This window comes from Helobdella robusta, assembly GCF_000326865.2.
Source record: "Helobdella robusta unplaced genomic scaffold HELROscaffold_6, whole genome shotgun sequence".
NCBI classification, from domain to species: Eukaryota; Metazoa; Annelida; class Clitellata; order Rhynchobdellida; family Glossiphoniidae; genus Helobdella; species Helobdella robusta.
In genome coordinates, this window is record NW_008705330.1 from 3,579,926 (window position 1) to 3,596,500 (window position 16,575).

Consider the following 16,575-nt stretch of genomic DNA (forward strand, 5'->3'; position numbering starts at 1 on the left):
TGGCTTCCTAATTGAGGTAATTCTCATTTCACACACATGCACACACTCAAACACACGCACGCACGCACACACATACATACTCACACACGCACATGCTCACACTCACACACGAACACACTCTATACCATTTTGCCGAGTTCAGTTATAAAATATTTAAATATTTAATCACTTTTGAAAAATATATTTTGGGTTTAGACATCATTAAAAATAATATAAAAACAAAAATTAATGAAAATGATATATGATGTGATATATTATATAAAGAAAAATAATAGAATAAACGAAGAGCAATAATGACAGCATAGCGTACGTACCGTGGTCTTGGTGCGTGGGAGAGTAGGTGTTGGAAGTTGTGGGCGTTAACATGATGCTACTCATCATCAACTCATCCACCGTGCTACTGTTACTAGCGTTGTTGTCGTTGCTGCTGCTGCTGTAGTTTATGTTGTTGTCAGCGCTGTTGTTGTTGTTGTTGCTGTTGTCGTTGTTGTTGTTGTCTGAATCGTAAATGTTGTTGTTGTTATTGTTGTTAATGTCTACGTTGTCATTTTCGTCATTTAAATCAATTTTACTTCCATCTTTGAAATTGTGTCTGCGATTGAAACTGTTGTTAACCCTGATGTCATTGATGTCGTTGTTGTCGTAGTTGTTGTTTTTAATGTCAATATTGTGTTGATGTTTGCAAACAACGTCGCCTTGTTCGTGAGTGTGTTCCTTTGAGTTTTGACGATCACTTCGCAAGGTTGTCATTCGCTCGTTATCAAAATAAGGAGTCGATGGCTTGTTCACCATCTGATCGTTGTTGTTGTTGTTGTCGTTTTTGAGGTGTTTGTTGTTAGTGATGTTGTTGCAATTGTCGTCGTCATTATTGTTATTTTTTTCTTTCACTTTTCTTTTTTTGCCAATATTTTCAACGAAATGGTGATTATTAGTGTTAACACTTTGGACGGCATCACTGCAATTATTAGTTTTGACATTATTCTGATACTTTATATTGTCAAAATTTAAGCGGCCACTTCTGCTTACGTCACATCCGCTTTCATCACCGTTATCATCATCGTTATCATCTTCACTGTTGCCATAGGTGTTATTAGTTTTATTATTGATATCGTAACCGGCATAACCACCCACACAGATGTTTACACCACCATTGCCACTCCTCTCACCATCGTCACCATCGTTATTTTCAATCCGGCGATCATCGTCTGCACTCATCTCATCGCCACTGCAGTGAACAACAACAGGCTTGTCAAGACACTCCTCGTCATCATCAACTATTTCCTCGTTATTCCACACCATCCTCACAGCAGTTCGATTTGATTGAAAATTTGAAGCATCATTTTGTTGATGATGAAATTCTTGGTGAGGTTGATGATGTTGCAGCTGCTGCCGATGAACATGATGAAATAAATGGTATGGTTGCTGGTAAAAATGTTCAAAATGGCCGAAACTGTGGTGTTTTTCAGAATCGTCTGCAAGAGGCACGTACTTATTTGCTTGTTGGTCAGTTGTTCCGCCACTATATGCACGGCTACATTTCAGCAGGTTGCTCATGAAGCATTGATAAAAATTGTTAACTCTGCTGATGTCTCTGGTGATGTTGTTAATGTTGCCATTGTTGATGTTTTTGATATTGTTAGTGTTGTCCGAGATCGAGTCGTCATTAAAATAGTTTTTCAAATTATTGCATGCTCCGGAGCTGCGTTTTGAACTTGGTTTGACATCGCAGGCCAAAAGAGTGTCAATGTTGAAGGCGTTGTTGTTGCTGCTGATGTTGTTGTTGTTGTTCATGTTGTTGTTATTGATGTTGATGATGCAGTCGTTACAATTGTTGTAGATCGGAAGCTTAATGTGACTGCAACAATTCAGAAAATTTGTCGGTTGGTGAGCGCACTCGAACTTGTTGCTGTTTTTATTGTAGTTATTGTTGTTGTTGTTGTTGTCGATGTTGTTTTTGTTGATGCCGTTGTTTCCGTGTATGTTGTTGTTTGTAATGTTGTTACCGATGAAGTTGTTGTTGTTGTAGTTGATGTTGTTAATTGGAAGGTCATTTATTTTGTTGCTGTCATAATGATCAGGCTTGCAGCACCTGTCCCTTTTTCGATATTTTTGAAAATTTGCAAGAAATGATCGAGGCATACCAAATGTTTATTCATTCAATAACAAATTCAAATAATTTATTAGTTAGTTAACAATGTTTTTCATCCATATTTGGCATCCGGTGTTAACAATCCAAACGAGCAATTATTTCCCACCAACCCGGTATAATGTGCTTTAATTGAGAAATTGTACGTGTTTATATGTTCATGTGTGTACGTATTCACGTGTGTACGTATGTATATGTTCATGTGTGTACGTATGTATGTGTTCATGTGTGTACGTGTTCACGTGTGTACGTATGTATGTGTTCACGTTCCACGTACGTTTGCTTTCATGTATTAACACGTCTTCCAGTTTGCGCCTGGCAAGCATTTAACAATCTCTCATGCACCCAACTCTATTTATCTGCAACTTATCATATGTTTCTATCACCCGCTCACATTTCATATAACTGTATGCTGTGTATGTATGTATATATATATATATATATATATGTATATATATATATATATATATATATATATTATACATTAAATTATATCAGTAAAATAAATATTAATGATATAGCTGTTTCTATAATAATATATATATATATATATATATATATATATATATATATATATGTTTGTAGTTCGTTTGTAAAATATATATATATATATATATATATTGATATGTTAATAAAATGGCGTTTAACACCATAAACATATATATATATATATATACATACATATATTAAATACATATACATATATTAGATATATATGTATATATTAGATATATATGTATATTATAATATATATATATATATATATATATATATATATATATATATATATATATTAGATTGTATGTGTGTGTGGTGTCCGTGAGTAAGAGAGTGTGTGTTATGTACGTGTGTATGTATGCTTTTATGAAAATTAAAGTGAATAAATTATTAAATTTCACGTTCATAGGATTGTGGAGCAAACGAACAAACACGTACGTGAACTGTGCTGAAGACTGTGTGATCATTCCGACGTTTAACTCGCGTGCAAATTAAGCGAAGAACTTTGAAGAGCTCGATCATCACTTAAATCATTGCAAGGCTTCCATGAAATTTTCATCTCAAGTTACAAACCACGCCCCTCGCTCTCCTCATTGGTCGAATCGACGCTCTTACAGGTAGGAGGATGAAAGGAGCAGATTCTGATTGGTCGGATGGATGTGCATGCGATATCGTAAGTAATATTTGTTACGTCAGTTGCATTTGAAGCTCTGTAGAGCAAGTTATGAAAGGTAATCATTCGATTGATGCTCGCAAGTCACGTGATCTCCGTGTTTGTGTTTCCGCCTATAATCATTTCCGATAGATAACACCATATTTGTTATTATGTTTTACATATTTCTTGCCCAAGACTAAGTGGAGCAATGTTTGTTCATTTAAATGGTACTTTTTGTGAAATTAAATTTAGAAACATGGTCATTGTAAATTAAGCAAGGGATTTAAATAAACATTTGGAGACCTTTCAATTTCTATTAAAGATAATGCTTATTTGATTTTTCATGATACGATTCACAAAGTTAAAAAAAATTTGCTTAACGTGGTTGGGTCGTGAATAACCAACTCAACAACAACAGTTTATCACTAAACCTACATGCAAACTGAAGTTATGAACGTGATATTTCTTTGCATGGTTCATCTGATTTTAATTTTATTTTGAATGTCTGCTCAAAACTCCTCAATAAACGAAGCAAAGGCTGAACGGAAGCCAGTGGTACCTACGTTCCCGTACAAATTTCAACATCCTCTGCCTCCTGATTTATACAACATTACAGGCGCTCCTTGAACTAATTTTGGTATTTTGCACAAGTTTTCATTCTTTTGAAAAGAACATTACTTCAATTATATTTGTTTGTTAAGAACAACTAGAAAACAAAATAAAACACCATGTTCGAATCAAACTATATGAATATTCAAAAAAAAATTAAATTAATTAATAGAAATGGTTAAATTATTAAAACTTTTAAAATATTTCAAATTATTTTTTAAAACAAAATGTGCTTTGAACATCGCGCTACATAAAAAAGTTATTAATACATGCAAATAAACAAATAAATAGGCAAACCGATTAAATTGTAACTACCCGTTCGTTTAGGTTTAATCGCAACCGTATGCATGATAAATTAAAAATATTTATTCGCCAGAGCGCAATGAAAATGTGGGAATGGGAAGGAGGTAACGAAAAAGTGGATGGAGGAGCTCTTATTAGTATGCCATAACATGCCATTGTTGGAATTTCTTTTCCTATTTCTTATTTTTGTCTGCAAATCAATTATTATATTAATTATATAATCATTTAATAATTATTTTATTAATTAAGAAATCATGTTTAACATCAGTTTTGTTATTGTCTCAAGGTACCCCATACGTCTCACTGTGTCCCATCATTGTTGTCTCACTGTACCCCACACAGTTGTTGACATAATTATTCGACGTGCCAAAACCAATTGGAATAAAAATTTGGCTTCTATATGAACAAATTTCTTATTGAAACGTCAAACTTTCATGTGGGAGTGATCACAGTATCATTGCAAGTAATTGTACAATTACATCCCAAACCAAATATTAACACGTTTAGAAATCTGTCAAAAAATCAAAAATCAGAATAAAAAAACGCAACTCACGATTTTCGTCGCAGAAAATTATATTGTAAACTAACGGTCCTACTAAAGTACAGATTAGGTCAACTCAATAGAAAAAATTATGTACGGCTTAACAATTATTTGATTTGTCTCACTGTAACCCATGTCTCAACGTACCCCACCATCCCCTAGTTGAATTAAAAACTTTTCACGCATTTTCAATTTTTAACTGTTACTGATATCCAGGTTGAATCTAAGAATGCGACGGTTCAGAATCCGGATTCGGCCCAAATCTCGAGATCCAGTAATATTCGGATTTGTCGAATATAAGGCTAGAGATTAGGCAAAAACCGGATCTTCGATTATCAAATAAAGCCGAGTGTAAAAAAAACTTATTTAAATATCTTTAATAACAAACTGACGAAAAGTATTATAAACTTCGCTGAATTACGTATTAACCTTTTCCAACACATGCTTGTAACCACAGCCAAATAACTTATCTTTATTTTCAAATTACGTGATGAAATGGTGCCGCTTTAATAATAAAACACCAAATTGTTGATTGTTCTCGGTGTTAAAAACTAAGATGGAATTTGGTTTGAGTAATATTTAAATGAGCATTCATGCACCTTGGATCTGGATTAGGATTTGGATCCGTACGAAACCATTACTTAAATCTTTAAAATGATGAATGTTCCTTGAAGTGAATATTTAGAATGCGATTCAGCCAGGCGCAAAATTACATTTTGGACATATAGTGATAGTCTTGCTGCTATTCATACGAATCTCTATTTAAACAATCTTTAGATAAATAAATAAAGAAAGAAAGAAATGAAAAAATAAATGTACAAATATAAATGTATATGTATATATGTATATGTATATATATATATATAGAGAGAGAGAGAGAGAGAGAAAGAGAGAGAGAGAGATAGAGAAAGAGAGAAAAAAGAAAGAGAAAGAAGAAAAAAGGAGAGAGAAAAAAAGGAAGATTACAAGTCTAAGTATATTATAAGTTATATTCTGAAAACAGCAAGTAATAAATGGAACATGCCGGTATAATCTTGAATAAAAAACAAAGGTTCTTACATAATAGCACTCTTTTTTACTTTTTTTCTCTTTCTCTCTTTCTCTTCTCTTTCTAAATATCTCTCTCTATGTGTATACACACACATATATATGTTTGTTTATTTATTTTTACAATTCAATTTATATTTAATATTCAATAATTTATATATTTTATATTTTTTTTAGTCTTCATTATTGCAGTTCTGACATACACAGAACTAATTACAATGTTGCATATATAGATTATGTTTTTCATATCTTCAACCATTGATTTGAAGCATTCATCTTTCGCCACAAAGGCTGTTTATCCTTTTCACACGACGTATACATGTATTTATGTGCACGCGCAAGCACCGCATCATATACGCTGAGTATATGATAGCCATTGAGATATTTGACTCAGCGAGCATTTGAACCACTGAGCCACCTCGCCGGCCAACATGCGACAACTTACGTTGTCTACCCATTTACCAGCCTCGAAAGGATGGACGGCTGGGTTGGTCGGAATGGTAGACGGACACGCTAATCATCGGCCACAAGACCCCCGATATTATTAATAATATTAGTTTGTTTATTTATATTTTTATATTCTATTGTTTGCATTATTGTATAGTATATGTATGTTATAAGACCAAAAAACAGGTTTTGTATAGTAATTTTATCTTGCGTATAATGTATATATATATATATATATTTTTTACAATATTCTATAAATTCTACCGAATGTTTGGCGTTAATATGTTTGTAGTTCGTTTTTTCGATTTTTCTCACTAAAGTTTTTTGGTGAACGTTTATATATATATATATATATATATATATATATATATATATATTGTTGAAATTTATATAGCGGAAATTGTAATTAAAAATTTTCATCAGCACTCCATGTTCATACATGGATATATATATGTGTTCATAAAATAAATTAAAATAGTTCATAACAATGAATTAAACAAGGATGTCTTTAGGCGTCTTTTAAATTCCAACAGCGTTAATCCCGATTGACGAAGTTCCTCTGGCAGTTTATTCCAAAAATTCGGTCCTTAAAAGGCAAAATCTCTACAGTTTTCATTTTGTTTTCGGTACATATAATTTATTTGAACTGGAAGACCTTAATTGCCCATGAGTTCCCAGGTAGGATATTCGGAAATTGTCATGCATTTATCCGACAGGTACCTAGGAGCCAGACAATATATATACACGCAAGATAATTAGTTAATTATTATAAAGAATATTATATATGTATATGTTATATATCAATCAGTTTCACGTTTATTTGTGCACACATATACACACACGTGCACACACAAACTACACAGACACACACATATATATATAGATAATTAGGTATAAAGGCCATTACGTATACAATTTTCATTAAGTTCTATCTCTATAGTATTTTTTATAAAATATATTTTTCTAATAATAAGTTGTAATTAATTTATTTTATTTATTTATATATATATATATATATATATATATATATATATATATATACATATATGCGTATGTATACACATACACACACACATACCAATAAAAAACAAACAGATATATGGTGCATGCATAACATAAGAGTAGGAAAGATTAACAAGATGAACATGAACAGCCACTGTTTGGTCTGTTAGAATGTTTAGTGTTTACAAATGGTCTGCTGTATAAAATATAAAGAGGCCACATGATGTGAGTTAGTGTTTGTTTGTTAGTTTGGTTGAATGTTCACATTTTAGTTTAACATATGACTAGATCTTATATATGTGTTTTATGTTTCTTGTCATAATTTAAAATTTGCATTAACTAACAAATTTACCAAGCTAATAAACAACAAATACAAATAAATAAATAAATCATGACATATAAAATAAATGCATATTGTACTTGGTTCTGCATTATTGTTTTATTTAATTAATTAAATTTTAAACTTTTTAGTTAAAAATTAAAATCATTTCATTTTATTTACTAATTTTATTAGATATTAGTTTCTCCTGAATTATAAATTTAAAACAAAACAGCGTGTATTTTAATTGTTAATTTAATTACCATTATTTAATTATTAATTAAAAATTAGTATTTTGTAAGTAATTGAATGAAATAAAATATAATAGAAAAAAATCTAAATGTTAATCAAACTAGGTAATTTCCTAATGTTGAAACAAAATTCTTAGAAAGAACAGGACAAGAGAAGAAAGTGTAATAGATGTTTGTGGTTTTATTTCTATTACAAGGGACAAGCTGCTATTTCTAAATTAAATATAATTCACAATATTCAGCAAATAGAAATTTGATAAAAGCAAAAAGATAATTGTCAAAGCCAAAGAGACTGAAAAAGAGGTTATACATTTTTTAGTTTTTATCTTTTAAATTATATTTTATAAACAAAAACAATGTTGATAGCTATCAGTGTTGTAAATAAACCAACTTTCAGGTTTAATTTGTTTTTAATTATTTTTTTCTTTAATGACATCCATTCAATATAAATGCCATTGTAATGCATTAACAATTTAACATTAATTATTGAATATATCTCTGTTGCAGCAGATGGTATCAAAAAACAATGTTGAATCAGCCAGTGCCAATCAGAATGGCATCAACAGTGAAAATGCCAGAAATATCAATAGTCAATCACTAGAATACAGATGTTGCAACACGAGACCTGCTATTCTGCAATGCATCAACAATATCAAATGGGTTGTATTTTTCTTCTGTCTGGCACACTGCCTACAAAATGCAACAAATGGATTGCTTGGTGTCACTATTTCAACTCTTCAAAAGAGATTTGGTTTTTCTAGTCTTGAATGTTCCATCTTAGCAAGTGCCTACGAGATGGGACAGGTGCCAGCTGTAATTTGTATCATCTTATTCGGACAGAGGTCTGTGCATTCTTTATTTTATTTTACATCACTAACAAAACTTGTTTAATAAATGAGAATCAAAAAAATTATTGCAAGTATTGATGTATAATACTGTAACATTGTACTTAAATTTTATTAGCAACAGGTCAGTTGTAAGTGATTTGAAACTTCCCTTCTGAAATTAAAAATGTCTAAATAATCTGGCCTAATCATCCTTGAATCCTTGCTTTTTTCATACTTGTTGCACATTTTTATGCCAAATCTTTTCTGGTCATGCTCCCTAGAACTTTTTACTTTTTCAAGACTACTTTTCTTTAACTTGAATGTTCAGACAGGAGTCCTAATACCCAGCAGCTTGCAGTCCCTGGAGATGGATGGTGCTATATGAAAACTTGGTTGATTAAATAATTGTGCTTATTATATTGTTTGAACTGGAAAGAATGATTGATGCATCAGAAATACATAAAGTAATAACATGCATCAGCATGTTAAACAAAATAGTCTATGCCCATTTTTTAATTGAACAGTTTTATCACTCTTTAAAAATTGATTCATCCTTTGATTATGCAGAGAAGAATTTTTATTATTCATCTTTTTTTAATATTTTTCATGTCCTTTTTTAATAATTATTTTAGAAAATTTTTATTATTTAAATCACTCAATCTTTCATAATACTACTCAATTATTAAGTCTTGCTTATGCTTTATCACAAACTTTTATCTAATGCTTTTTTGTAGGTTAATGATAGAAATGTAGGGAGTTTGAGAAAGACAAAATAGAGTAAAAGAGAGAAGAGATTGAAAAATGTGCATCAATGTTATTGACAAGATTATTTCATTGATTAATTCCATATGAATGTGATTATTAGATGAAGGAACATCCCAACAATTTTTAATTTACCAACCATCTGTGGTGCATGTGTCTAGAATTATTTTACTTGTTAATGTATTATATAGAATAGAATAGAATTAATTTGCAGAGCAGGCAAAGCTTCTTGCCACCATAATCTAAACAGTTTTGAAGAATAAATAATTTAATAATTAAAATATTTTGTGGAAATGTTCAGTTTAACTTTTCATCTTTTGGTTTGACATCTTTTTTTCCATATATAGCATGTACTCTGCCAAAAGTTATCTAAGGCTATCTTGAAGCTGATCTGACCACATTTTCAGGTAGGCCACTCCAGTCATTACTATTATTTTTTATAAAATTTACTATTCTGTTGGTAAAGTAGTATTTTCTGACACCTTTTCACCAAATCCACTTAATCAACTTCATACCATTTCCTTTGGTCGCCATGGTAGTTAAGTAGTCTAGTTTGATATCTACATCCAGCAGTCCATTTAGCACTTGATTAGTTAATATTATGTCTTCCTTTTTTTAGTTGTAAACCAGTGAGGCCACCTTAGAAGCTTTAACCTATTCTCTTATTTTAATCCTCTGCATTGAGTGTATTTGCCCAGATGCTCAAATATATATATATATATATACTGTGCCTCTACTCTACTTTGTTTGATTTCTTGTTTGTTTTAAGTGAATACTTAACGCTCATTTAGTTAGTTTTACAATTGTCAACTTTGTTAAATATATTAATTATATTACAAAGCTTATTTGTTCTATCATGCATAAAATAAACAAAAATTTTGGTTTTGACCTAAAGAAACTTGAAAATGATTTACGGTCAACCTTTAGAAAAATCGAAAAGTTAAATTGGAAGTTAACTAACGCCGAACATGCTGTAATTTTAATCAATATATATATATACAATATTCATATATATTTATATATATTTCAATCAATCAATCTTCGTTTAACGTCCAGAGACCTAGTTACTCCGAGGTAGGACGTTGTTTTCTTTGCCATCAGTTTTTTGCGCCGAATTTTTGACTTCTACTTTTCTTATCCTCTCCACCACTTTCGCCAACAACCTTCTGCCTTGAACGTAAAAACATGATGAAAATTTTTCACTTCTTATTGATTTCTGGTACCAAAACTCTAAACTAAATTCCAGACAATCCTTATGAAATTAGTCTGGTCGTTGAATGAAACACATAGAAAAAAATATTGCAAGCAAATACTAACTTACATTTTATATCATTAGCTCCACTGAAGCAAGTTTTGAAACGCCTGCAATATTTTTTTCCAACTAATAGTTATAGAAAATTTACAACGACCGAATTTGTACTTGCACGCATACATAAACGCGCACATGCACTCATGCACGTATGACATACATTATACACATACTCAACACCTACCTTCACACACACACATACATTTATATGCACAATGAACAACTGCAGATTGCACCGTCCACTAGCCATAGGATGTGGCATGTTGTTGGTGGCCCTCGGGTGCTTCCTGCAGTTTCTTCCACAATTTTTTACAACACCATATCTACCAATGCAACAGGTATGTTGTGAGGGTGTGTGTCTGTGTTGTGATTGTGTGTACGTTCGTGTTGTGGTTTTTTGTCTGTCGTGTGTGTATTGATGTTGTGAATATAAAACTTGTGATGTTCTTATAGTGATGCGTTGTTGTGTATGAAATAAAAATGCTCACATGTTCATTGCTCATTCTCATTAACATTTGTCAATTATCCTCCTTTTGAATGCAGATAGAAAGCGAACCTCATTTTCTCAGTTCCAACCTATCAGAAACTGGCAGAGGAGGTTTGTGCTCATCAGAAGAACAACCATCCGACGAGGATTGCCAGCGGGACACCAACGAATACAAGGGGTTCCTTTTCATGTTCCTGATTGGAAGATTTCTTGTTGGAGTTGGATCAACTCCGATTGTAACTGTTGGTCTGACTTACATCAATGACTGCACCACTAAGGAACAGTTCGCTTTATTTTCTGGTTTGTTTTTCTTGATGAAAAATATTTCACATTTTTAGATTTGAAATTTTATATCTGATAGCTGATCTACCTATTGCTTGTCTTTATTTTGGTTTATTGGAAAGTATAAATAATTTTTAGCTTATAAAATTATAATTTAATTTAAAATTATATAACTTTAATTCAATTCAAAGTGTACAAAATTTTATATGAACATTTTTATATGGAAATGAATAATTTCTTGCATTTCAAGTGCTCTTGAAAGCAACATTTCGAAACAACAATGTCAACAGAATGCATACTGTGACCCTCTTGTGGACATCATTTTGCTCGTCTAATTCTAAATTATAACTGAATGTTTTATTATCATAGGATCATGAGAGTCGTCATCATTACGTCTATCGTAATCGAAATTATAATTATCATCATCATCATCATCATTGCAATTATCATCACCATAATCATCATCATAAATTGTTAGGGACGTGACGTTGAAACTTCATGTAGTTGAATGACGTCACTGAATGCTAGCGATCCAAGCGCCCACAACTTAAATATGCTTGCCATCGCTATTTGCCATTTGAAATTCGAAAAAGTTTCAATTATCATAATTAATTTCGCCATTCCTTTTAAACTTTTGATCGGTTCCCAGGGCTTCTACTTGTTATTATTATAGTTAATGGTGACGTCATCAGATGAAATATTTTTGTTAAATAGTGTAGTGCTCTATTTAATTAATAAAGATTGAATAGGTATGGATAATGATGCCTGTTAACAATCAGTAAATGCACAAAGTAATTAATTAATTAATTAATTAATTAATTAATTAATAGATGAATGAATGAGTAAATAAATTAATGGATGGATAGATGGATGGATGGATGAAAGAAAGAAAGAATGAATGAAAGAATGAATGAAAGAACGAACGAACGAATATGTGAGTTAAAGAGTGAATGAATGAATGTATGAATGAATGAATGAATGAATGAATGAATGAATGAATGAATGAATGAATGAACGGATGAATGAATGAATGAGTGAATGATCGAATACAGCGAGATACATAACAATTCAACAAATGAAAATATGATCATCTTTTGATCTCAGTAATTATTATTATCATCATGAAAATTGTCACATGAGTTGTACATGTTTGTATATGTCCTTAATTAACATCCATCGTTATTTCCTAATGGTCACATGGAATTTTTGGCACAGTCGGTTCATTTACTGTCACATCACCTCATCAATCGATATTTTTCATTCTTTTGTTGAAACATTTGCCAGAATCATGTGTGACGATAGTGATGGTGATGTTAACAATGATGATAGTGATGATCAAAATGATGTCCTGACCATAAGCATTTGTTTTTTTTTCACTTTATTTAAATTATGTCAACAAAAATGTGAGTGTGTGTGTGTGTGTGTATGTGTGTTGTGTTGTGCATCTGAGAGCCGCATGTAGGTCGATATAATTAGAGAAAATTGCTAACCAGTCCCGAGCAAATTTAAAAACTATTTATAATTGTAAGGAAACGAGGGCTACCACTATTTATAAGTATTATAATTGTAATTATTGTAGCATGAAGTAATGCAACTCACGTGGTGATTGTAATATTGTCGGTATTATTTATGTCTGTGATGGCGGTATGATGAGTGAAAGCGAGTGAACTATTGAGGGTTGTGCTGGTGGAGGTGAAGAACAGGATGGAGGAGCATTACGTGATGTGGAGTGAACAATCACCCACCCCATCCACCCAACCACCCAGGCATCTTCAATTCGATGAGCATCGTTGGACCGGCTGCTGGAGTTTTGTGCGCCAGTCTCATGCTCGGCCAGTTCGTCGATTTCTACAGGGTCGACTCCGATGTGGCCAGGTTGATATTTTATTAAAATTTCGTTTCGACATTGTCTCGTGTGTTCAACTCACCATATTCATTAACCAAAATGTTTTTAAAATGTTTTTAACTCTATGATGGTCGGCGTGTGTATCATTAACATTTTAACAATAACATAATTGACAATGTTTTCGTAACTTTAATATGTTGAACCACCCACCAACCACAACCAGTCTTGGGATCACTAGTGACGATGCGAGGTGGATTGGCAACTGGTGGATGAGTTACTTGTTTCTCATGTTTTTCTGCCTCTTCTGCGCCATTCCAACCTTGGGATACGCTAACGATCTTCCTGGTCAGTTCTTTCTCCACTCCGCACGCGTGCATGTGGCTGCTGCGTCTGATCTGCATGTTTGTTGTATGGAACGTGCAGTGTTTGCTATGAGTGTTGTTGCAAAATTTAATGTCAAGGTTTTCCATGTTAATTGTGTAGAAACTGTTTTGTTATCACTCAACTTTTGAATTACATACTTTGCATAACCACGTTCATTAACTGGTGAATGTGGAATATTCCTGCTGTTTATATTCTGAACAGGAGCACAGGAAATACGCAAAAGTCGCGTGTCGGAGGCCCACACGACAAGCAAGCCATCTAAGTCTGCAACTGACCCTTACTCAAAAGGAAAGGTCGATGAAGAGGAAAAATCCTTGAGAATCGTCTTGAGTTTGCTCTGCAATCCAACATTCCTGCTCGTCTGCGTCTTCAACTTCTGTGACATGTTCTTCGTTGTGGGGTTCAATGCTTTTGGTCCGAAGATCTTTGAGAATTTTTTTCACATGCAACCAAGTTTTGCTGGTCTCTTGTTTGGTGAGTTGACTTGTATTTCATCAGCATCATCAGCGTCAGCATCACCATTATCGTCGTCATCATAATCATCATCTTTTATCGTTTGTTAAGTTGATTTATATATTGCCATCACTTCATTATTTGTCAGGTGCCATAAAATGAATGTAGGTACCTGAGCCAATAAGATATTTGATTGTTTTTTGGATGTTTTTTAATTCCTCATCACTGATACTTTCGCCGACAACTTCATAGTTTAACATTACATTCATTTGGAATTAGTTACGTTTCTGAATCAACTGTCTGAGCTGTTCAACAACATGCCAAACAGTTAAGATTAAAATAAGCATTTAATCTTTCTTGGACTGATTTTATTTACCTTCAACGCTTTATTTACTCCTAATGAAAGTTATTGAATGTCATTTTGGCATTAGGAAGCAATCACAGGCAGAAAAGTTAAACGTACAATATGATGTGATGCTCGTGCCATGTGCACATTAATTGTGAACAGTGTCAGAAAAATATATGATTTTTTTTAGTATTTCAATTCAACTATTGAATAAAGTGTTATAAATTTAGGTTGAGCCAAATAAAATTAATCAATGCATTTTTTGTTTCTTTTTGAAAGGTGCCGTTCTCTTGCCTTCCGGAGCAATAGGGACGATACTCGGTGGCTTCCTCATCAGCCACTTCAAGATGACGTCGAGGATGATGATAAGAGTGCAGCTCGTTCTTTCCGCCGTCGTCGTCGTCACCTTACCAATTGTGCTGGTCAACTGCTCAAACATATCATTCGCCGGAGTCACCAGGCCACTCATGTCCAGTGACGACAATATGTTGGTGCCGCATTACTTGTTCGCTGACTGTGCCGTTCTATTCCATTATAATAACTCTTCAAACGTTTTCATTTGAATCTGTTCAATTGTTGTGGTCTGTGCGCTATTATAATGCTAGTTGCGAGGCTGTAATTATTAAAATCTGATTTTACTGTAATAATATTGTCATTATAATTGTTTCTGAGTTATCTGCGCTCTTCGTTTCAGCCGTAGCTAACCCTTATCTCATTTGCTGATAACTTCATTTTAAGTAGTTTCATTTCTTTTTATCACACATTCTTCATTTGAACCACTTGCATTGTTTGTTAACCGACGTCGCAATGAAGCCAGCATATGTTATTGAGACAGTTTTCAACTGTTTGTTGTACGTCGTGAGTGAAGCTAAACCAGAAACGACATTTAAAGACAGATGACAGGAGAATGTAACAGAGATTGCCACTGCGAGGGCATCAACTTCCAACCTGTGTGCAGTCAGTCGCAGGTTCAGTACTTCTCTCCGTGTCATGCTGGCTGTTCCAGCAAAATACACAATCCCGAAACAAATATATACGTTTGTCGCTTTTATTTTATTTTTTTAACATATTATTGTTAATGTTTCAAAAAATCTTTATTTCATTTATTTATTGAATTTCTTTCACGAACGACTATTTATCCTCCATCATAATCTCAGGAGTACCACAAGTGCGCCTGCATCAGTGAAAGTGTTGGTAACTATTTGAACACTAGCAGCAGTTACAACTTGACCAACAAACAAGAAGGCACTTCCGACAACATCTCTGCCTTAGTAGACATTGAGGCATTCGGCAAATCGTGTGACCTGCATATATGTAGCAAGGCATTCATTTTCATGCCCATCTTTGCAGTGACCGTTTGCATCGTCTTCATCTGCTTCACCATGAATACCGCCATCATGTTCAGGTTAGTGACTGCTATGGCTGCTAATGCTGTCCATAATAAGCTAATCATGCTGCTCCTGGTTAACTATTTTACAGTTCAATTTGTAAATTTAATGGGGAAAAAATTTGCAAATTGTAAAGAACACAGAAGATGAAATCTGCCGATAGAATTAAATTACAAACGTGCATATGCAATGCATATGCACTATTTCAAAGAATTTCAAGGAATCAACAAAGTAGATTAAAGACACGGTATATATATATTTGAGCATCTGGGCACATACACAACATATAATACCGGAAAAAAGTTTTTTTGTTCTATCATACATAAAAGAAACAAAAATTTTGGTTTTGAACTAAAGAAACTTGAAAATAATTTGCGATCAAGGTTAGAAAAAATGAAAAGTTAAATTAGAAGTGAAGTTAACTAACGCCGAACATGCTGTGATTTTCAGCAATAATAATTGCATTTCTGTCGTTGTCAAGTTTCAATAAAATTGTTGAACTGTTGAATATTTAAACAGGGTTGTACATGGAAATCAGTCAACATCTGCCGTGTCCATTCTCATATTGTTCTCTAAACTGTTTGGTTTGTATTTATTTTACATTTTCATTTTTTATAATGGTCACAATATTTGGATACATTTTTTAATTTCTTAATTAATATTTTAATATTTA

General features: G+C 32.7%; 1 protein-coding gene across 1 annotated transcript; it reads left to right on the plus strand.

The window, feature by feature from the left end:
* The first annotated feature begins 7,450 nt into the window (after positions 1–7,450).
* Positions 7,451–16,415, plus strand: HELRODRAFT_189402 (hypothetical protein). The gene is made up of 12 exons (XM_009029284.1): positions 7,451–7,477; positions 7,924–7,978; positions 8,061–8,121; positions 8,326–8,660; positions 10,946–11,054; positions 11,260–11,503; positions 13,252–13,360; positions 13,555–13,676; positions 13,917–14,189; positions 14,794–15,001; positions 15,407–15,551; positions 15,672–16,415. Exons 4-12 carry the CDS (start codon positions 8,329–8,331, stop codon positions 16,050–16,052), a joined length of 1,923 nt encoding a protein of 640 aa, XP_009027532.1. The 5' UTR covers positions 7,451–7,477; positions 7,924–7,978; positions 8,061–8,121; positions 8,326–8,328; the 3' UTR covers positions 16,053–16,415.
* The last annotated feature ends 160 nt before the right edge of the window (positions 16,416–16,575 follow it).

What these genes read in the sequence shown, in the direction of transcription:
- HELRODRAFT_189402 (XM_009029284.1), top strand. Translation starts at nt 8,329, where the DNA reads ATGGTATCAAAAAACAATGTTGAATCAGCCAGTGCCAATCAGAATGGC. An exon ending in CATATCTACCAATGCAACAG is followed by an intron (nt 11,055 to 11,259) that starts GTATGTTGTGAG and finishes TTTTGAATGCAG; the next exon opens with ATAGAAAGCGAACCTCATTT. An exon ending in ACAGTTCGCTTTATTTTCTG is followed by an intron (nt 11,504 to 13,251) that starts GTTTGTTTTTCT and finishes CCAACCACCCAG; the next exon opens with GCATCTTCAATTCGATGAGC.